Below are 23,790 nucleotides of genomic sequence, written 5' to 3' on the forward strand. Positions count from 1 at the left end.
CCAACATAACTTTATTCTAGTCAATTTAACCACTGATGAACCTTTTATGAACATAATTTTCTAGGAAGTAACTGGTAATACAGGCTAAACCCAGTGCAAGTTTAATTAAAATACGGTACTATATATAGCAGCGTGCTTACCAATTCTTTCACGCTAAAAAAAAGTGAGAGCTCCTATTATTAATGGCTTTGTTAATCTGGCAAATTGGAGAGCACAGTAATGAGCTGAAGCAGCATTCAACAGACCATTTCACACAGAAAAATTAGTTTCCACAAATTATCATTTGCGTTGGTTGAAGCCTCAGACCCAATTTAAGTTAACTGAAATGTTGATACAGAGTTATGCATTCCCCTATTTAAAAGTAAATCCAGCACAAAACAGCTCACTGTTACAGGCTACCATGAGATTAGACACAAGAAAGCAATTTTCCTTCCCAAAAATGCAGAAGATGTACCACTTGGTTGTCATATATAAAATCACCAGTTTGTTTGTAAGCTAAGAACCCTAATTCACTGGATGCAAAAAAGCAGCATTTACTATTTTTAAACACACCTCATCTAATCATTTAAACTTTTCCAGTCTTATCATCAAAGCTGTGAACCTTATACACTAAAAAAGGATTTATCAATCACAAGGCAGAGTAGAAGCACAAATGTTCCTTTTAACCCATGTTGGCTTTTTAAAGTTTTTTTTCTTTAGATACTTAAGCTCTCCAAAACCCTCTGGAATGGTCATCAAATAGGAAAACTGAACAAAAAAGAGCTTTAAAAAAAAAATCTACTGCCCATTCAATACTCCCTCCCCACCTATTTTTAAAACAGAAACTTAGAAATGTTTCAAAAATGCAAAAAAACTCCAGCGAAAGGAAAAACAGTTTCCTTGTCGTGGCCATTCCATAGGCTGTAAAAGCTGTTCTAATTGAAAAATAAATACTGAAGCATTGTCACCAATCAGTGACTGGGTTAGGCCTGCACAGTGATGACTAGACAGTTAAGGTACATGAATAAAATATTTAACAAGCCATAAAGTACAGAACCCACAGCCAACATGGCTCATTTGGACAGCAGGAGTAAGGGGCTTGTAGCTACCCAGGGGCTTTTCCTCAGTGTATCCCACCTCCCATGAGCGACTAGGTCCCAATTACAGGACTTTATCATGGGGAGCAGATTTAAAAATAAAAACCCGGACACACACAAATAAATCATGTATACTCCTGGACCATCTGGTCCCAACACCTCCCCGCCCCCATCAAGGAAGCCTTATAATCAGTGGCCAGTGACATCAGTAGTTTCTACTAGGGCTTTTAAACCTAAGGGCATATCTCCATACAAGTTGTACTGTTTTAACTATACTGGCACACCACTCTAGTGTGGATGCAGTCACATTGGAAGTGAGACACTTTATATTGGTATAGTCATTTCCATACACAAAGTGAAAAAACAAACTCATATATGGTAAAGTTTTGTCTATGTAACCACATCCACAGTGGGAGAGTGGAGGAGGTATATAGTTATTCCATTTTATTAAAAAAAGTAACGCCGCTAACAGAAATAAATTATACTGGCACAAAAACTGTGTTTAGACAAGGTCTAACTTTGAAATCAGTCTCTCCTGAATTCAACTGGGCTGCTTTGCACCAGTCAGTCATTTAAGGCCCTATGGAAAACTCAAAGTCTTCTTTTTATTTCAGAAGTGGTGAAACTGTTTAAAACAATAAGTGTTCTAACCAAACTAGAAGGATTTTAAACTGGCCTTCAAGGAGCTAAACATGTCCCTTTTTGAACGCACCTTATTTTATGGGAAAAGAGCAAGAGAAACAATATTGTAGAGATTTAGCAAAAGAAGTGGATAGGTCCATCGCTGGCTACTAGCCAAGATGGTCAGGGTTGAAAACCCATGCTTTGGGTGTCCCTAAGCCTCTGTCAGATGCTGGGACTGAACAACAGGAGATGGATTACTGGTTCTGTTCATTCCCTCAGAAGCATCTGGCATTGGCCACTGTCAGAAGGCAGAAGAATAGGCACTTCTTATCTTATGTAAAAAAAAAAAATAAAAAGGGAATAAAAAAAACAAAAAAAAAGGGTAATAGTTCTTTCCATGTGAGAACAGAAAAGGTTCTCAGATGAGGAAAGGGAACACACATACCTCTTCTGTCAACATAACTACCAGCATAGATTCAAATCTACATGGGGGTGTTATGTCAGTCAGGGGTATGTCTCCCCCCCCCACCAAATACTGGTCTATACACCAACCTCCAAACACACCATTATATTCCAGAAACGTGAGTATGCTTCCCAGACAGCATTAGGGTTTCATTCTTGTTCTTGCACTTCATTCTTTAAAAAAAGAAGGATAAAGGGGGAAAACATAGCATATTTGACCTTGATCATATATCAAGCTATCACATGCTTTAAACATATAACAAGGAGGATTCAGAGGAAGGAAGGGATACCCAAGGTACAAAAAAAGCCCTGAGTAGTTATGGTCACACAGCTACAGGCAAGTATACATGAAGAGCACTTTGCCAGTATAGTGTATCAATATAGTTATACTGACATACTATACTGGCAAAGCTCTCCTAGAGTGGATGTGGCTTTTACTAGCAATTTGCCAGTTTAGCTTATTCCAGTCTTCCCACTCGCCTGAAGACAACAAGCTACATTGGTAAAAGCTTAGCTTTGCTGGTAAAACTGAACTTTAGCTAGCACAGCTGTTCGGTCAGGGATCATACCTTGTCACACCCCTAACCAACACAGATACAGATAAGTACTATTTTGAATAGTTCAAAAGATTTCGTGCGTCAACCTGCCTTCTCCCTCCCACTCCCAATACACACACAAAAGTGAGCTGCCTTGCAATACACAGTACAAATGAAGATATGCCTTTCAAGATTAAGTCTGTTATCCTGCCTCTCTGGCAGTAGCCAACACCTGATGCTTCAAAGGAAGACAAGTCTCACAATGCATGGTGCAAGGTGTACAGTATATGCTATTTTGGCTGGTGTGTCACCACTCCCATCTACTGACTAGCATGTCAGCAATTGTGTGCCATAAGCCCCAATACTGCTAGAGGTACAGGAGATTCTCCTTTAGCTACAGTGATACTGACATGGGCTCTTGAGCAGAAGGATCCAAGTTCAACATCCATTTACAACTATGAAATCCTCATTTGCCACAGGCCATGGTAAAGCAGCAACCCAAGTACTTCTAGGGGCTGGTCCACACTAACCCCCCATTTTGAACTAAGATATGCAACTTAAGCTACGTTATTCACGTAGCTGAAGTCGAACTATCTTAGTTCGAACTTATCGCGGGTCCACATGCAGCAGGCAGGCTCCCCGGTCGACTCCGCGTACTCCTCTCGCGGAGCAGGAGTACCGGCGTCGACAGCAAGCATTTCCGGGATCTATTTATCACGTCTAGACAAGACGCGATAAATCGATCCCAGAAGATTGACTGCTTACTACCGGACCTGGAGGTAAGTATAGACGTACCCTTGATGAAGTAAAATACCTTTCTGTCCATGATGTGTTGATGCATACATCACAAACATCCAAAATAAACAGATTATTATAACTATTCCAATATTGGATGGGGGAATTCTTTCATGAACATTAAAGTGATCAAATGCCCTGAAGCAAGTCTATACCTGTATATTCAGCAAGGAAAGAGATTTCAGATTCAAAATTCTTAAGAGATAAAAGAAAACCAACCAGCAAGTAAAGAGCCTTTACAAAAATATGAAAGTTACCTTGACTGGATCCTGATAAAAGATGAAGTTTTCACTGAAACTTTGAGCAAAGAAATTCTGGAATCAGAGTTTACCACCACCAGTGGAGACCAGGCAAACAGTTTCATATAAAGATGAAAAAGCAGGAACTGAAAGTAAACTTTGTGTATTTAGGCCAAAGTTAACTTTTCATAACACAATGGGTTTCTAAATCCAGATTGTCAAGTCCAGCATTCTTCTTGACGGACACTCAAAAAGACATGTGGATGACTATATAGGACCTATATCTACCAAAACTTAATTCACCCCCAACAGTCCCCCCCCACACACACACACACACACACCCCCTCTACAGATTAATGTCTCTCCCACTGCCAAATACTTGACCTTCCTTCCAAATCAGAACAGACACTGTCTGCTTCTCTCCTACCAGCTAACTGTCTTAGTTGCTTCTGGCATCAGAGACCTTAAACTGCATGTGCACAAGAACAGAAGTTGATCCTGTCCCTCACACAGGAAACCAGATACTCATAAGATCTAGAAATACTATCTAGTACCTCCAATGTGCATTTTCAAGAGCCATTTATCTTCCCTATATCACCATCACACAGTACTGTGGAAGGCATTGAGACAGAAGTAAAACAAATGCTTCCATGCCTTTTCTTCAGAGCTATAACAAATTATGTTCTATAAACTGAAGTTACAGAATTGCCATTGTATATGCACATAACTAGTGCAATTTTTTCTCCCAGTGACTTCCAAGTGCAAAACAACATCATATGGTTATGTTTAGATATGTTCACTAAGTTGTCTATACAGATCTTCATCAAGTACCAGATGTCAATCAGTATATACATACATATTACTAATAGGCAAGGATGACTGTACCAATATCTGTCCGAACACCTGAGCAATAAAGATGGTTGCAACGTTTTCAGGAAGAAGAAAAAATTAAAACTGCAAAAAACCATGCAAGGTGCCCCACCTTATGGCAGCTTTCAAAACGATATATTTTAGATATTGTACTGTAGCTACATTAACGATGGGTCAGGCTCCCAGCTCTTTAATTCTTTTGAGGTGTTCAATTACCCGGCAACTCCCCAAGATGCCACAGCCTTTTTAGTGCCCTTTTCCCACTAAGTATTCTCTCTCAAATCTGAAATGCTTAACAAGACTGAACACCGCAGAAGCTTCAAAGAAGCAGGGGTCTGTTTTGATACTGGTCATTTTAAAAGAATCATTACACTGAACAGCACAGACAACCCTTGAAGCCCACCTTGATGGCAGCTGTATCAAAGGTCTAAATTCATGGGCAATCATAAGTCACTATATAGCAGGCAAAACAACAGCATGTAGTGCTCTGCAAGTACTTTCAAGCTTAAACATTTCTAGCCTCCACAGTCTTTTGAAATATAAGACTTTTTTTTTGAGGTTATAAGAGAGACAGTCCACATTATGGATGACTGGCAGCCAATGTGTTATTTCTGAAAGAAGCGTAAACAGCTGCAGAACTTAAGAACTGTAGGTACAGGGGTGTGAAGAAGCAGATGAGAGCAAGCAATCTCTTAAAGGGATGTGGAAGAGATGCCACATGGACCTTTACAGGAAACAATATTGTTCTGAAAACTGAAAATCTCTGAGCAAAGTGCTCCAATTATGATACACAGAAAAAATGCTCAAAAGGATAAGGTATTGAGCATCCCAACTTGGGTACTGTTCTTACAGCTGTCTCCCCTTCCCTGTGCCCTCAATCCCATCAATAGAAAACCTACCCAGCTTTGGTGAGTGTAATCCAACATATTTTTCCTGTGCTGGAGGTTTTTACGAAATACAGCAGTTCTTTATCCCTGAAGTTGATATTTATGGATAAACATCCTAAATACAGAGGACATATATAGCATATATGTTGCCTAAGACATGAGCATCTATTCATTCATGACTATGAAGATACAGTAGAAATCCCAAAGTGTACAGAGATTGCCACAAAAAAGGGCAAAAAAACCACACACACACCACAGAAACACACCAGGAGAAAACTGAAGGCTTCCAAGAAAAGCAACAGAAAGACCAAGGACCAGTACCTCCTACGGCTGGCTTTACATCAGTTGTGATACAATCAAAGGAATATTAAGGAATGTAAACTATTGCTGGGCTTAATGTAGTCATTCTCCTGGATATCATTTTCACGTTATGCTTCCTCAGTTACAAGTAATTTTTTGTGTTATATTTGAGGTTAAAGTTTTGTGCAGATTTCTCAAGAGGCTAGTTGAGTTTAAATGGATTATAGCTGATGTTGACTGTATGCAGTAAAAGAGAAGGGCACATGTGTTGACTTATCAGCTGTCTTTACAGGATTCCTATTACTTCCCTCCCAGGGTTTTGTTTGTTCCAACTGTAAGGAACTTGGTGTATGAAGGATAAGCAGTTAAAAGATTAAACAAGCAATTAAGTATCTGAGTACCTATTGTAAAATTACATGCAAGAGATATACGTATACTTACACACACATAATGTTGACTGAGCTCTTCAAGAAAGACTAATATTCACAACAATTTGCCACACCATACTATATCAAGGAAAACAAAAACAGAGATTCAGTCGACTTTGGATCAACCCTAGGTGTCCACTGCAAGAGAACGCATGTTTGTACAAGTGGATTAAAGTGGGCAGCGGGGGATACAAGAAGGGTTGTGACCCAACAGGAACAATAACTTTTAGGGAACTTGTCAGACAGGTTTCTTCATTTTCTAGGAGCCTAACCATTCCAAAATAAGACAGGCAGAATAAGAGCACAACCAAAATATAACAGAATTCAATCCTACCCACAGTGAGAGAGGGGAGAAGAGAGCATAGGAAAAAGGTAAATGATAGGGACTGCACTATGAGGCTTGTATAAACAAACAAACAAAAATTCAGCAGTCACCAAGGAATAAGGCTCAAACAGGTCACCAGAAATAGAGACCTCTGCAGGTCAGAGGGAAGCCCAGCATTCAAGTTGCTAAGTTTTAAGCCTGGTAGCATTCTGTGCACTCATGCTGTGAAGAACCTGTTGACCTGGACTCCAGTACCGTTCTTCCTCTACCTCAAAGAGCTGAATGAACAGAAAATTGAATTAAAAAGCACAGAAAAGGACATTTAAATGAAAACTACAAATCAAAGCAACACGAAACTTTACAGCAAAGAAGAGAAAATATCAGACAGGAAAAGGAACAGTAACAAAAAAAATACGTCAAAGAGGCTAAAGAAGAGACACTTTAATTTAAATGAAAGGGATGAGTACAACAAATACCTGTGAAAAACAAATCCCAATGTGACAGGGAAAAAATGGTTGTTAAGAAATAGGGGGGGAAATTAAAATAAATTAAAATTTAATATACAAGGAAAGAGGAGGGACTGAATCATGTTTGGGATTGGTAACTGGCTATAAAACATTCATTTCTAAGACTGGGATTTTTAAAGGAACCTAAGGGACTTAAGGAACCACTTCCTATTATCTTTTAATGGCATTTAAATGCATAACTCCTATGCTCCTTTGGAAAACTCAGCCTAAACTGCAGACTAAGTCCTGGTCTACACTAGAAAATTGAGTTGGCTTAATTACTTTTCTCAGGGGTGTGAAAAATCCACACCCTGAATGGCATAGTTAAACCAACCTAATGCCCAGTGTAGACAACACTAGGTTGACCTAGCTACCCCTTCTTGGGGAGGTAGATTACTTACGTCGACGGGAAAAGCTCTCCCATCCGCATAGGTAACGTTCACACCGAAGTGCTGCAGTGGTGCTGCTGTAGCATTTTTAGTGGGGACCATGCAACAGAAACCCAACCTCCATTCACACAAGGAACCATCTTCAATGGATTTCAAATAGAATTAAGAAACAGTGTTTAAATTTACAGACAGGCACAGAGTGCGCTTCCTGCATGCCAAGTATATGCCTCTTCTACCCAAGCCTCACCTCCAGAACCCTGTAAGACTGCAAGCTTCTTCCCATTCCCACTGGACTACACAGTGCATTAAGGAATCATATTTAAAAGTCTTAAATTCAGTTCCTACTAAACCAGTTTCTAACACGGTCTGGCCAGAAAGCAAGAACAAGAACAGTCTAAAAAAAACCAAGCAAACAAATTCCGTATGCCTTTTCTAAGATCACTGATTATGTACAACTGTATTTCTCTCTACATAGGAACGGCCATACTGGGTCAGACCAGAGATCCATCTAGCCCACTATCCTGTCTTCCATCAGTGGCCTATGACAGATGCTTCAGAAGGAATTAACAGAACAGGTAATCATCAAGTGATCCATCCCCTGTCACCCATTCCCAGCTTCTGGCAAACAGAGACTAGGGAGACCATCCCTGTCCATCCAGGCTAATAATCCTAATCTTATTGAGGAAAATGGAAAGGAGCATAAACTCTGGCAAATGAAGTGTAAAAATATATTATAATTATATAAAATATATTACAATCTAACTTGGAATCCGCATTCAACATTTACATCTTCAAGTAAACAAGGCTGAAGGGCAAAAACCTGATCCCATTAACGTTAATATGACCAGGATTTGGCATTAAAAAAAAAGGATTTGTTTGAAATATTAATTTTGTGACTAAAGAAAACAAAGTAAGGAATCTGCATGGTAACCATTTTCCACAGAACAATTTTAATCACAGAAAATGTAGTATATAATGAAAGGAAGTCAAAATGTATAAATACGTCCAGCTGGGAGCCCAACTGACAGATTCTGCTACAGCAAAGCCAACAGGCACATATTTGAAATTAAACAAAAGCAGACAAACCAGAAATTAAAAGGTTAAAGTAATTCACGAAAAGGTTACAGGCAAATTCAACAGGAAAGCAAACTTAGTTAAAAAAATTCTCAACAATTCATAGAAGAGGTACTAGAAGTTCAGAAATAAAATTTAGGAGACTTCTGCAAATATATTTATAGAAGTGGAGAAAGATACAAGTTCCTGGGACGGTATTTCCTCCACACACAAATTGAAAAACAAGATTATTGCCGTTCTACACAATTCAAAGATCCAGGTGCTTTCCAGAACTGCCATTTTGAAAGGGCCGTATGCGGTGCTAACTACTTATGCTAAACTATCTGTTCAATCCTGTATTTAGCGGTGCCTTTCCCAGACCTGAGGAAGAGCTTCGTGTAGCTCGAAAGCGCCTCTCTCATATCAACAGAAATTGGTTCAATAAAAGATATTACCTCACCCACTTTGTCTCTCTAATTTCCAAAGGGGTCACATCTAGTCTGGTATAACCACATAATACTGTACTAGCTTTTTATGTCGTAAGGTCTAAACCAATGAATTACTTACACAACCTCCAAAAAAACATGGCAAAAAACTGTCATCAAGATTACAGTTCAAAATCAACTGGGGGAAAGGGGGGGGGGAAGAGAACGACACTAGTCTTGCTAGATAAAGACATGGCATTTATTATTATTAATAATAAAGATGCCTCATTCTTGGACAGCAGCAGACATCACAAGTCTCATGCAACTGATGACTTTTCAAGCATGTGACATCCTAAAACTATGTATTATAGTGCATTTTTTGTTAATCTAGACAAGCCAGTGGACTTTCAAAGAAGATAAAATGAATTAAGAATAAGGTGAAGCTTTTTATGTGGTAATGCCCCTCACTTAATGAGGCTGTGGTGGGTATTCACCACAAAAGTGTGTGAATAACGCTACACTAAATTCTGCAGTTCACTTTTAAAATGATATCACAAATGAGATATATGCAATCTTGATAGAAAGGGGAGGATAGCTGCAGTAGGGTGTATAAATATAAAACAAAGGGGGCATGAACTCAAGCTAAGAAAAAGGTTATTAGAGGGAGCATAGGTGGAATTTAATTGGAAAGAGATTAGTTAACATTTGGAGAAAAAACTGCCAAGGAGCAGAAGGAATAATTAGTATGTATGAAGAAAAGTTGACAATTAAAAGGTAAAAAATATGATGGAGTACAAAAGCTAGCTGAAGAGGGGAAAGATCTCCTTTCATCCTAAAGTTTTCTGTACTCCAAATCATGTAATACCATTTTGAAGTTAAAGAGGGTGTCCCCCTACAGCTTTATTTGTTTGATGTGGAATTCTATACCATGGCCCTAAAGCAAACATGCTGTGGGGCTCACATACCAAGTGTTCTTTATGAATTAGAAGCAAATCTGCACTCTGTCATGCTCAGCCACCATGAATTTTTACTGGGAGTAATTCCTTGGAGAAATACAGCCCTTAAAGCACCTTAAATCTCTGAAGCACTGTCACTTTCCTCCTTCAGAGTTTTTTTCATATTAACATGCATGAATGGATAAAAACGCCTATATCAGGGGAAAGGGGGACAAGCCATTCTGGCATCAGTACCATGTATCCTGGACCCTGTGGCTCCCAGTGTTACCAGGCTGAATCACAGATGTACTTTAAAAAAAAAAAATCCTTAAACACTCATATAAATGTTTTATATCTTTAATATTCTGTAAAATAATGAACAAGCCTCTGCCTCACCAACTCACCCTCGCTTTAATAGTGATTAGTACCAGCCCTATTTTAAAGATGTGGATACTGGGGAACAGATTTTCTGTGCCTTGCCCAAGTTTAGAAAGCAAGACAGTGAAAGAGTAGGGTTTATACTCAAATCCTGGCTCCCAGTACTGTATTCAGTCCACTGAGCCATGCTGCTTTGACCCTGATGCAACAAAGCATTTAAGATGATGTTAAAAAAAATTGTGAACAGAGTTTGAGCATAGAAGTTTCTGGTTATCAGGGAATAACATACAGATTATTAAGGGTGCAAAGTTTGGCTTAAGATCAGGTGGCATGAGGAATACATAATCTGCAATATCCCCGATTGGGGGTAAAATGTTGATGGGTCAAAGTACAGACATTGAGATATGAGGGTATGAAGTTCATAGAGTGATTGTGTTCAGGTGTGGAGTATAATGAGTGGATATGATGATGAGGATGGATTGACCCTCATTTGGTGAGATTTAATGTTTAGGGAGTTTATGGTTCCAGTTCATATGATCCAACGTTCTCACAGTGGGAGAACGATGTCACTCTGGCTCACGCCCCCTGGTACTGTCAGTGACCGGTGATGTGCTTGATGTAGATGTCCCTGGACCATCGGATGGCATCTGAGACCACGAGGCGCTGCATGAGACGGGACTACACAATGGGACTACCCATATGCTTGAAGTTAAGGACATGCATAAGTGCTTTAGTAGACTATATGCCCTGTCTAGGTTGGTATATTTCTTATCGCCCCATCGTTGCACGACCACAGGACCAGCTCTGCTAACGGTAGCCATAGTGGAAGCACTAATGCTGTCAACAGACAGCACCCTTTCATCAGAGAGACACACTAGGGTAGATGGACTCTGACAGTTTTAACCACCATGTTGTCTAACGCAGCAGCTCGGAGTAGGTCTAGACAACATGGTGGTTAAAACACTAGGAGTCTGTCTACTCTAGTGCTCCCAGAAGTAAACGTGTAAAGATGGAATGTTTTTGGTTGGGGTTTTTGTTTGTTTGTTTGTTTTTTAAAGATACTAGCTCAGACAAAACTATAGAATGTGTTGACCTATATCCTTCATTTATGGTTTCAAACAAGGCAGAGATATACAGATGTACGTGAGATCTGACTGTAATGGGGAAGGGAGATTCTGATTCTGCGACCAGGGCATACAAGTAACACCTAAAAGGCTCTTGTGAAGCCCCAGTTAACTCAATGGGGCAGCAGTTCACCCACACAAGTCTGATTGTAGGCTTAATATTTAATGTCTGCATAAGCAAGATATATTTATCACTTTGGATGGCAAGACTACATGGTGCTTTGGGATCAAATTTAAAATTAAGACATTTAATCGACATTCAGCTTATCTAAACAATTTAACCTTGATTCTTACCACCTTATACGTAAATCAAGTTTGATACAGACAAAGGAAAATAACGCCTTGAAGACAAGCCAAACTATTTGAGAGAGCAATGTCAATTAAAAAAATTTAATCATTTCTGTCTGAAGTCTTTTGCTTACTATTTTTACAGGGAACACTCAGCAGCAATATACAAGTAAGTAACAAGAGGTAGAACTTTTCAGTTTGTTTACTTTCTGCAATTGACAGCACTTTGTATATAGTCAGTTTCATGGTTCCCACAGTATAGTCAGTCAGGCCCTGAACCTAAAATGAGATCCTCATGCCCACATGAATGCTACCTGACATCAAATTAGGGGTCCATACAACTGCTAGGAGCTACCCACCTGGATCTAACTGCAGGATCAGAGCCTTAGGCCATGTCTACATTACAAAGTTAAGTCGACATCAAGCCACTGATGTAAGCAAGTCGATCTTGTGTGTCCACACTACGCTCATTGTGTAGGAGTGCATCCTCACTAGCAGGGCTTGCATCAACACATAGAGCACTGCACTGTGGGTAGCTATTCCACAGCACACATAGCCTAGTGGAATTTCGGGTTGGGCTTGCAATGCCTTATGGGACCAAAACATTGGGAACATGGCGTTAGCCTCCCACGATGCAGTTACCTCCCTCCCTGAAATCAACAGCAAACAAACCAAGCCTTTTTCGCAAGCCTGGGTTGCCCACACGGATACCATAGCACGACAAGCATGGACCCCGCTCAGCTGTACACTCTTGTGGGGAGCATTACAAACACCTCAGGCCTTATCCTGCAGTATTAACACAGCTGATACAGGAGCCACCGCCCGGAACAGTGTGATGCCACACAAGCAGCTCTGCTGGAAGACATATAGCTGAGCAATTCGCAGTTGCTGGCGACAGCCACGCATCACCTTGACACGGCTGACAAGCAGTAGCTGCAGAACTTTCGAATGCATAAGGCCACTTTCCAGGAATTGTGTGAAGAGCTTTCCCCAGCCCTGAAGCCCTGCAATACTAAAATGAGAGCTGCTCTGACAGTGGAGAAGCGAGTGGTGATAGCTCTGTGGAAGCCCGCAATGCCAGACTTCTGTTAAGAAGGGTAGCGACTCTGGGCAACGTGCAGGACATAGTGGATGGTTTTGCAGTGATGGGGTTCCGTAACTGTGGCGGGGTGATAGATGGAACACATATCCCAATCTTGGCACCAGATCATCTTGCCAAAGAGTACATAAACTGAAAGACGTACTTCTCAATGGTGTTGCAAGCACTGGTGGATCACAGAGGCCGTTTGCATGCCGCGCACATCTTTAGGAACACAGGTCTGTTCAGAAAGATGCAAGCAGGGATTTTCTTTCCAGACTACAAAATAACCATTGCTGATGATGATATGCCAATCGCGATCCTGGGAGACCCAGCCTACCCTTTGCTCCCATGGCTCATGACGCCATACACAGGCAGCCTGGAGAGCAGTAAGGACCGGTTCAACATAGGCTGAGCAAGTGCAAAATGGTGGTGGAATGTGTCTTTGTATGTTTAAAAGGTTGCTAGCGTTGTTTGCTTACTAGATTAGACCTTAGGCTATATCTACACTACACACCTTTTACCGTGCCACTAAAAGGAACGCAGCGTAGCTGCTGTTTGTTGGCAAGAGAGAGCTCTCCCACCAACAAAAAACTTCCACCCCCAGCGAGCAGCGGTAGCTTTGTCCACAGGAGAGCTCTCCTGCCAACAAAGCGCTGTTCACACCGGCATTTTTCTTCAGCAAAAGTTTTGTCATTCGGGGGTGTGTGTGTGTGTGTGTGTGTGTGTGTGTGTGTGTGTGTGTGTGTGTGTGTGTGTGTGTTTTCACACCTTTGAATGACTGTCCTTCAGTTTCCAGTGTAGACAAAGCCTCAGTGAAAGCAATATTCCCATTTCTATTGCTGCCTGCTGTGTGCTCCATAATATCTGTGAAACAAAAGGAGAAAAGTTTCCGCCAGGGTGGAGGGTTAAGGCAGATCGCCTGGCAGCCAATTTTGAGCAGCCAGACACCAGGGCAATAAGAGCACATCAAGGGGCTCTGCATCTCCGTGAGGCTTTGAAAACCAGTTTCAGCAATGAGCTAGAGTAATGTGACACTTATCTGTGTTGTTCCTTACCAAACTGTCCCCTCCATTGCATTTTCTCCCCTGTAAACTCCACCCCCACCAACCACCATGTGTTGAATGAATAAAGATCCTTTTCTCCTCAATCCATTAAGTTTTATTATGCTACAAACACACAGACAGCAAAGAAAAGCAAGATAACCTGGGGCAAAAGGGCTGATAACACTCTGGGGGGAGAAACAAGAAAATCTTGCTTACAGATGCACTGCAATATCAATCAAAGGTGTGGGAATGGGCGCCTTCTGGTCCTTGTACCCTCCCCTGGTGATCAGCGCAAGGGATACCGAACTCTCCCCCGGCCCTCCCCAGCCTCATACGACATTTGCGGGAGGAGGATGTAAACTGGGCAATGATGGCAGCAGGTTCAGCATAGGCTGCAGAGGGACTCTGGCATCCAGCTGCCTTTCTTGAACCTCAACGTGTCTGACTGCTCCTTCATAATCCGCAGCATCTCTCCTGTGTGGCACGCTCTTGTTCCCAGCATGCTCTCGTCCTCCCTGTCCACGTCCAAGTTCTCGGACAGTGTAATCCTCCATGCTCTAAACTCCATCTTGTCACTCTCGGAGACGTGCATTAACTCATTGAACATGTCCTCCCGAGTCTTCTTTTTACGCCTTCTCATCTGGGAGAGTCTCTGTTCCGGTGTGGAGGATGCGCCGATGGACAAGATTTCAGCTGCAAGGAATGCAAAGCACAAGGGTAGCATTGACAGTGCACACATGGTTTCAGGTGCAAAGTAAATTTTTTTTTTTTTTTAAATAAAAAAATCCCTTAATACTCTTCACTGCAAGCCATAACGTAATCACAACCACTGATTATTGCAAGAGTCAGTTTGCTGCTCCAGCCGTGGTGAGTACGGCCACGAGGCATGGTCGAGAGGCCTTGTGCTGCTGCTTTTGTGAAGACATCCTTGGGATCACAAGGAACTTGAAAAAAAACCCTTTTCCCCTAGCAACCTGGATGGTGTTGGAGGACAGGAACCAGTGTAAAGCCCCCCCAAAAGTTTGTTTTTTTTACAAAAACGGCACCAGGTTGGGGGGAAGGGAGACAAACAGGAAGCAGCCACACACCCTGCTTTTTTTCCAGTGCTGCTTGCAATACACGGTGATCCCTTCCAACTACAACCACGGCATGTTTGGGAAAGCACGGTTGTGTGACCCAGATTTCACCAAACGGGACGGATTACTTGTTGAGTTGTTTGTGGTTTAAGGGCTAGCATTCAAAACTTCCCATTTCCCCTAGGTGACCCTATGTGATATTACTCTCCTGAGGGTAACAGAGGTGGCAAGGGAGACGCTGCAAGCATCTGGGTACAGACCTGGTCCTTATGCTGCAGTGCTGCGTGCTGCAATGATGCCAGCAGGGTTAATACTGGAGTGGCACAGGAAAGCGTCCTACCATGGTGGATGAAATAAGGCAGCCCTTCCCAGAAACCTTCTGCAAAGGATTGCTGAGTACTTCCATGAAAGCTTCCTAGAGATCTCCATGGAGGATTCTCGGGCCATCCCCATGCACATAAACCGTCTTTTTCAGAGCGCACCCTCTGCGTAGCTGGAGTGGCCGCCGATACCTACTTTTTGGTTCAGATTAAACATAAAAAAATAATAGCATGTAACCCCAACAATTTGATTGGAAATGTGTACTCACTAGAGGTGCCTTCCCTGGTGTCACGCTTCACCGCCAACTGGTCCTGTGAAGGGATGTGCTCGAAGGTTAAAAACAATTCTTGGCTGTCAAGGAGAATGGATCCTCCATTTGCCTGCTTCACATTCTCCTCCTCCTCGTCAACAATGTCCTCCTTGTTATTGCCCGAGGTCGCCCGGGGCTCCTGGGAGGTATCCACGGAGCCTTTCGGAGTAGTGGTTGGGTCACCACTGAGAATCGCATGCAGCACCTCATAAAAGCGGCATGTCTGCGGGGCAGAACCAGAACGACTGTTCGCCTCCCTTGTCTTCCGGTATGCTTGCCGAAGCTCCTTTATTTTCACGCAGCACTGTTGCCTGTCCCTAGTACACCCCTTATCCCTCATGCCCTGTGCAATCTTGGCATAGATGTCAGCATTTCTTCAGCTGGATCAGAGCTCTGCCTGCACAGACTCTTCTCCCCACCCAGTAATAAGATCCACCACCTCCTGTATACTCCATGCTGGAGGGTGTTTGCGGCCTTGAGTCTCCATGATCAGCTGTGCTGGCGAGCTCTCCATGCTGATCAAACAGGAAATGAAAATTGAAAAGTTCCCGGGGCTTTAACAGGGGAGCGGCTGTTTCCTGTGTACCTGGCTGACGTGCAGTGGAGTTCAAAACGCTCTCCAGAGCGGTCACAGTGGAGCACTGTGAAACACCTCCTGGAGGCCAATTCATTTGAATTACACAATGCAGTGTCTACATTTTCCCCATGTTGACCAGTGGATGTCGAATCAAGTGCTATGCCTCTCGTGGAGGTGGAGTACAGAAGTCAACTTTACAGGCCACTTCGGTCGGCGGAAGGGACTCGGTAGCATAGACACATACATTATTAGATCGATTTAATGCGGTTCATGTCCACCTAAGTTTGTAGTGTAAACCAGGCCTTAGTTAAGCAGTTTCTCTTGTTCACTAGGTAAACACACACCCAACAGGGGAAAGAAAAAACATGTTTATAAAAAAATAGAAAAAACTATGACTGTAAAAAACAATTGGTGGCAAACTCAGGGTCAGGTGTAATACCTGAAATTCCTTTCAACTGCACTGTTTTTAAACTGACTGGATTTCAAGCTGACAGTGTCCATTTAATACAGCCTGAGGAATTAAGCACTTTGAATATTCAACTGGAGTTGTATACTCTATAATAAGCCAAAAATTGATTTGTGACATTCTAGTCTCAATACCATTGTGATAAATAGGAGAACAGAACCCTTGGACATTTTGTATGCTGGTATACTGATACACACACACACACACACACACACACATATAGTGAGGTTCATACCCAGGTTACTTCAGTGCTTTTTCACTATAACATCTGAGATTTTTTTTCCCAGTTTACCGCAAGCTTTAAGTCAACAGGCATAAAAAACTGATCATTTAGTAGGATACCTGCTGCTCCCATTAAATTTCTACTAATTAATTATTTTTAAACTACCTACAACCAAAAGTGATTTTAAAGCAATCTTGATAGACGTGCTTACCAAATGCAGGCAGCACTCACATTATACTACATTTTAAGAGTTTCACTTTCAAGAGAAGTGTAACGTCAGCATGCTGAAAGATTGACAAAGCCACCACCCAGTTCTTATATGGCACATTTCAAGCACGCATTTCAAAGAGTTTCATAAAGGAGGGCATTGTTATCCCCATTTTAAATAGAGGAAAAACTGATGCAAGTCACCACCTAATCTAAGGCTATGGCTTTACTTTTCTCTTGGTCAACCTACTACTAAATAGTTATATTTAGACATTCAGTTGAAATGGAATCTGTCAACTAATATTTTAGCTTGTCTTTTACTCAGTTGTCTAAAATCCCTTCCTTTAGTATGTTTCTAATGCAGAAGAAATCATCACAGTACTCTTGGGTTGTTTTCTCCCTTGCTTATACATCAGCCTCTTTGAAGGAAAAAGTTGGGCACAACTACCAGCATTATAAAAGTTTGCTTAAAATGCTGCTGACAAACCAATGTAAGAAGCACAATTCTTCATCGTGGTTCCTGCTCCACACACCTTCCCCTCCAAAAAGTGGCTTATTTTATTTCCTATCAACATATTAGCAACATCCTCATATTCATCTTCCCCAAAACCTCCTATCCAAAACTACTCCTCAACTGTTATTAGTGATGCCATCCTGGCAGCTAATTTCCAATTATTATATTGGACAGGCATCCTTATTGGACTGTAAACCTCATTTCAAGCTGACCTGAAGTAAACAAACAAAATAAATATCAAACAAGTAGTATTTGATTTGATCAACGGGATTTTGTTCTGTTTTTTGCTTCCAATGGTAAGAATCCTATGATGTTGGGAGGTAGCATTATTTCTATTGTATTTTCCCTGTTTAAAGAAAGCCTACTTTAGTTTATTTTAAAAGGGATACTTGTCAAACAGTTTAAACTCAAAGTTTAGATTTAAGACTATATATGAATAGAAGCACTCATTTGTTGTCCTTTAAATGTTTTAAAACACATCATTTGTTTGGATTTAAACATTTCCATCTGCAACCCCGACAACTTCTCCATGCTTGTACAGCTGAACCAGAAAGCAAAAATTAGACATTTTTAAGAAGTTAGTCTATTGTCCAAACTAAGAAAAATGCATCAAACGAACAGCATAACAGATGAAAAACAACTAATAGATTTCAAGGCTTTCCAATCTAACCTCCTGCATAAGAGAGACCATGGGACTTCCTTGAATAAATTATTGCTTCCAGTCCAACAGTTATGCTTGAGCTAGAACATAACTTTTAGAGAGACATCCAAACTAGATTTAAAATTTTCAGTAATGGACAATCTGCCACAATCCTTGATAAACTGCTCCAATGGTTAATTATGCTCAATGCTAAACATTTTACTCATTTTACATATACTTATTTTAAAAAAATATTTTGGATTTAATAATCTACTGTATTATTATAAGCACATAAGGAGAATTGGGTTTCATTTTAAAATTCTTGTGACAAGATAACAATGAACAGGTTTCATCCTGTAATACAAGAGAGAAGTTAATATACAGAAACCAAATCAAGAGTTTGGTTGATTTGAAATAAGGGGATCTTATAATGTTTAAGACCCCGCACCTCCAGTGGAGATTTGTGTAGCTGTCATTGCAGGATCTAAGCCTACCCACCAAGTACTTTTTCTCTGTTGAAAATCTGATGGCTTTTTTTGAGTACTGTATTTACATGCCAACATCACAGAGAAAATGTAAGTGCGTGTTACTGAAGCTCAATGTCCTTTAAAGATGAAGTCCATGAATTCAAAGCCACGCCTAGGCTAACTTATCTTATCAGCAGAGCTGTTAATAGGTTAACACAGGTTCTGCTGCGCCATTACGCAGCCAATAAGGCAATCTTGCAAAATTCTACTTGCCCAAGGCAAGTATTTATTTATTAAATCATTAAAGTTACCTCTCAATCTGCCCACACCCCTTTATTGCAAGGATGGACAAATGCATTTTGGGCCCAGGATGCTAAGTTTACACACACTGATGCTTAATACAACTATTAATACTACAGCTAATGCTGACGTAGCAAGGAACATGGCATTTACAGTTATTGAACAGAAATGAAATCGGGAAAAATCATTATGAATCACGTTTTACCCTGTAATGCAGCATTTAGGAAACCTTTTCTCTCCCCTATTGCTCCAGAAAAGGACCAAAGAGCCCCCATCCTGCAATCAGATCTGTGGGGACACATTCCTGCACCTCTGCAGAACCCCAATGAAGTCAGTGGAACTCCGCTTGGGTGCAAAGGGGTCTAAATGAATAAATCCAATTACAGGATTGGCGCCTAAGGCAGGTTTGCCTCTCCTAGCTACAGTCACCATTTCAGCTTACAGAATAGTAATGCTTCACACTGGTATCTTTCAGCCAGGGATCTCAAAGGCCTTGTCTGCACTAAGAATGCCAGAGAAGTCTCCCTCTATTACTCTAACACCAGCAAAGCTCCATACAGAAAGTGCTGAAGCATTAGAAAGCCATTGGCAGTTTTTCTATTATGTCATGTAGACATGCTTTGAGCTGAGTTAGATGAGGCAACAGTAATGTCCCTGTGGCTGGTCTACACTAGTGTTCCTCCTGTTACTGCCACTGGAGCTGCACTTGTGATAAAACAACATGGGAAATGTCCCTGAAAATCCTCAGTCCAGATGCAGCCACCATATTTTACAAAGCTGAGAAAACAGGCACTGAGGGGGAAAGTGATTTGGCCAAGGTTACACACAGCAGGTCAATGCCAAAATCAGAAACATTATGTGGGGAGTCTTGACTCCAGTTCCCTGCTCTAACCATGACACTGTTTACCCTAGTACTCCATAAAGGTATGACAGGAGTGTCTGCATACCCTCAAATGTCCTCTTACAGGATCCAATATACTGTGATCACTCCTTCCCTTCTGACTTTTGCACACCACAAAGCTATCAGACATTGGAAGGCACCAGTGAGTCATTTGAGGATTTACCACCCCCAATCCGAAGTTGCTAAGTGGCAAACCCTTCCCTACTTTGGCAGCCTCAGACCACACCTGTAACAGTAATCCATTTACAAATGCCATTGTAAAATAAAAGACATCCAACAAGCTACACAAATCCATTTTAGAATAGAGAGAGGAAATATAACGTAAAACATTTGTTTGCCCTTCGATCACTTCTAAATATCCTAGCATCCTCACTCGCTCCTATCCCCGTCCACCTCACTGTATTAGCCTTAAGCATGGTCTTTAACAACAAAATATTCTCCCACAATAGCAATCTCTTCTACTCTCACCACCACCACCACCCACAAAAAAAACCAATCACAAATACACAAATCCGGCGGGCGGGGGAGGGGGAGACAGAGACATCTTGCCCTGGAAAAATTTTCTAAGGGGGAAGGGAGAAAGAAGAGGGTGAAAGGAAGTAGCCCATGGGCTGGGAATGTAAAGTGCACTATCCCATCTTTACACTGTCACGAACAAACAAAAAAGAAACAGCAGCAGAAGCCAGCTCTGAGAAGGGGAGGAGGGAAGAAGAGGCTGAACGTTTTGATGTCCTTTAGTTTCCGATTTACTCTTTCGCCTTTGCAAGGTTACAGAAAGGCCATCCAGGAGGTGGGGGGGGGGCGCGCGCGTGCGGAGGGAAAGGGGTAGAAAATGCTGTCCTGATCCTCCATTGCTCAAAAGAAAAGAAGGAAACAAGAGGCTGTGTTTGTGTGCAAGTATAGTCCTAAATATGGGAGAGTGTATGAGAAAGAACAATGAGCTCCCAGCCTGGGCATTGTGTCTCTCTCTCTACCTCCCTCTCTTCTCTCCAGTCCTCACCAACTAACAACAACAGATCTGCAAAGCTGCTATCCACCCCACCCTGCCCATTAAAATCAACCCCCGTTTGTAATTTAAAGGGCAAACACAGAGAGCAAAGCCAAGGCATGTAATGTTTATCCACTGATGTTATTTATTTATTTTACACAAATTCATTTTCCCTTCTCCTCTTCCCCACTACCCTGGGTTCCCTGACTCTGAATGGAAGCTGTGTACACAAAACATAAACATGTTTCTTGCAATATTCAAACTGAGAAAGATCCAGAATATTACACATTAAACTGAACATGTAGCATATCTGTATTTTACAACCTACCACATTTTCCCTCTAAGTGAGTAATTAGATTTTTTTTTAATTTTTAAAGGAAATATATTATTTGAATCCTGCCATTTCAGGTTTCTTTCAAAACAAAGTGCCCCTACCCAAATGGAACACCAACATCAAACGACCAGATTCTGATCTCAGTTACACTAATGTAAACCCAAAATAATTTCACTGTGGCAAATCTGAACTCAGAAGCTGGTCCAATGAGTACATAAAATCTTGTAAGCCTCTAATTTCCAAGAACTTTACGGTTTCCAAGAAAAGAGTCAGTATAAGAAGTCAGTTAATCAAAAATAACTTCAACCAGTGTACAAAAATAAATCTGAGGAAAGAGACGCTTCAACAATGAATCACATTGTTTTCTTCCCAGCAACTTCTTGAACAGACAGTTTCAGAAATGAAACCTGTAATGTTGTCTACCTCCCACTGCTTTTCTGTTTAGGTTTGTGTCTCTCTTTTTCTAAAGTGCAAAAAGCAAAAAAGAAAAAAAATACTTCCCACACAACTAAAAATGTTACAACTAAACCCATTTGCATCTGCATCAAAATTTTTATTTTGCAATTTGTTATAGTCCCCAAAGACACATGAAAAGTAAAGAGACTCTTAAATTTATAAAAATGGGTTTGTTTTTTAAACACTTCCAACTTCCCCACACCTGGGAGGTTCCCCCCTCAGACTGATGGAGCCAAGATATTTAGTGGCAACAAATATAATTCAGACGGATTCTCAAAAAACAAGAGCTGTGAGGAAGAAGAACACTTTACCTTTACAGACACTTTAACTTTCTAAAATACATTCAGATTAGAGTCCTCTCTCCCCACACCCCCAGTCAAACCTCTGACATGCTTTCAAGATGTTCACAGGTTGAAGCATCCTTTTCCCTTCTCTGGCTCATACAGCCCCAGCAACTGGCAGCAAAAACAACAATCCAGCCAGGCACTGATAGAGCAGAAGGGAGAAAAGAAACAAGCAAGTCGGACACTTTACCTTCCCTTAAACTGCAGCCACACAGACTCCCCCGATTCTCCTACCGCCCCACTCATGTAAGAGGTTCACAGTGGCCTCCTACACCAAGCCCCCAATCCTGCTTCACACACTAATAATCAAACCTCACAAGTTCACCCGAACACTCGAGGGGAGGAAGCAGCAGCAGACAAGTTGAAGACTTTACCTGACCCCTTCATTACAGGCAGATAAACAAAATAAAATAAAAAAACACCTGGCTCCCCCCCTACACAGCAGTCAAAACATGACCTTACAAATCCACCCAGTCTATTCAAGAGAAGTCTCCTCCTCCATCAACCCCCCCATCCACACACGCACACCCCATTGTCTGCCCCACATATTAACCCCCACAAAACCCAACAAGAAAGGGGGGAGGGAGCAGCAGCAGGCAAGTTAGAGACTTACCTTCCCCTGACGCTCTACACCATCAATGGGTGTTTCTGGGGTGCCAGGCAGGCTCTGGAGAGAAGTGGGGGGATGAGGGAGGAGAGGAGGGGGGGGCTCAGCGCAGGCACGGCGGGGAGACAGAAAGCGGCAGGGGCGGAGGGGGGGGGGCGCTGGGGGGCTCAGGAGGGCTCGGGTCCTTCAGCAGCAGGAGCCCAGGGGCATGGCCGCGGAGGGCTGGGCAGACAATGTGCGGCGGCGGCGGCAGGAGAAGGCGACTCAGGGACCCAGCCGGCGGGGTGGGGGCGCGGGGGAGGCTCCGCGAGCGTCTGGGGGGCAGCCGGGCTCTGCCTCCTCCTTCCTGCTCACCCACCGAATCGGCACCCAGCCAGCCAGCCAGGCCGGACCCACCCGCCAGTATCCGGCCTCCTGATTGGATCCGGACCGGGACCCCGTGACCCGGCAGGAGGCTGGGACCAATCAGGGGAATGGATGGAAGTGATTTAAAAGAATGGGGGTGGGGGGAGGAGAGGGTGAGCTGGAGCAGCCGAGCCTAGGAGAGCGAGCTCGGGGGTCTCGCGTCGGACCCGAGCCTGGTGGACGCCGCTGAGCCGGGCTCGGGGGTTGTTCCCTTCCCTCTGCTCCGGCCCCCGGAGAAGGGTTCGCACGAGGGGGGACCCCCCACACACACAAAATCAGCGCTGAAGGGAAGAGGGGGGCTACCCCCCGTACACTCACTCTCCCGTGCCTGGCTGGGAGGACCCCCTCCATGTGCGCGCGCACACCCCCTCCCCCGACCTGCGGGGACCCCCAATGCATAGCCACAGACACCAGCCCTGGGTCTTGCCTCGGGGGTTGGCCCCCAACATACATACACACCTAATCCTGGAGGGTCCCGCCAAAAACACACCTCTGACCTGAAGGGACCCCCCTCACCTCACACACACATACCCCTGATGTGGAGGGTCCCCCCACAACTCTTTCTCTCTCACACACACATACACTGCTGGCCTGGAGGGCCCCCCCCATGCTTGTGGACTCCCCTATGTGCACATATGCCCAGAGGGTCCCCCACTCACACACATACCTCTCATCTAGAGATCACCCTAATACATATGCACACCCACTGCTGTGTCTGGCCTGGGGACCCCTTGCAATGCACCACCCTTGTCTGGGGTCACCCCCCATACTGGCATGTACACAATCTGGACTTGTCTAGGTTCTTGATATAATTTTGAATGCATCAAATGGCAGTGCCGCCCCCATGATATGGGCAGACCACCTATATTCCCCAGGGGGGGAAAATGTCT

General features: G+C 42.6%; 2 protein-coding genes across 2 annotated transcripts in view; both read right to left on the bottom strand.

The window, feature by feature from the left end:
• Positions 1 to 22,634, bottom strand: part of RERE (arginine-glutamic acid dipeptide repeats) — a 396,982-nt gene extending 374,348 nt beyond the window's left edge. The window contains exon 1 of the mRNA XM_034753081.1: positions 22,502 to 22,634. The gene's annotated coding sequence lies outside the window, so the exon portion shown is untranslated. The remainder of the gene's footprint in view (positions 1 to 22,501) is intronic.
• Positions 13,891 to 16,014, bottom strand: LOC117867796. The gene is made up of 2 exons (XM_034753090.1): positions 15,430 to 16,014; positions 13,891 to 14,457 (listed from the first exon to the last, which is right to left on the bottom strand). Exons 1-2 carry the CDS (start codon positions 15,809 to 15,811, stop codon positions 14,147 to 14,149), a joined length of 693 nt encoding a protein of 230 aa, XP_034608981.1. The 5' UTR covers positions 15,812 to 16,014; the 3' UTR covers positions 13,891 to 14,146.
• Positions 22,635 to 23,790: the final 1,156 nt, after the last annotated feature.

This window comes from Trachemys scripta, chromosome 19 (assembly GCF_013100865.1).
Source record: "Trachemys scripta elegans isolate TJP31775 chromosome 19, CAS_Tse_1.0, whole genome shotgun sequence".
In the NCBI taxonomy this organism is placed as follows: domain Eukaryota; kingdom Metazoa; phylum Chordata; order Testudines; family Emydidae; genus Trachemys; species Trachemys scripta.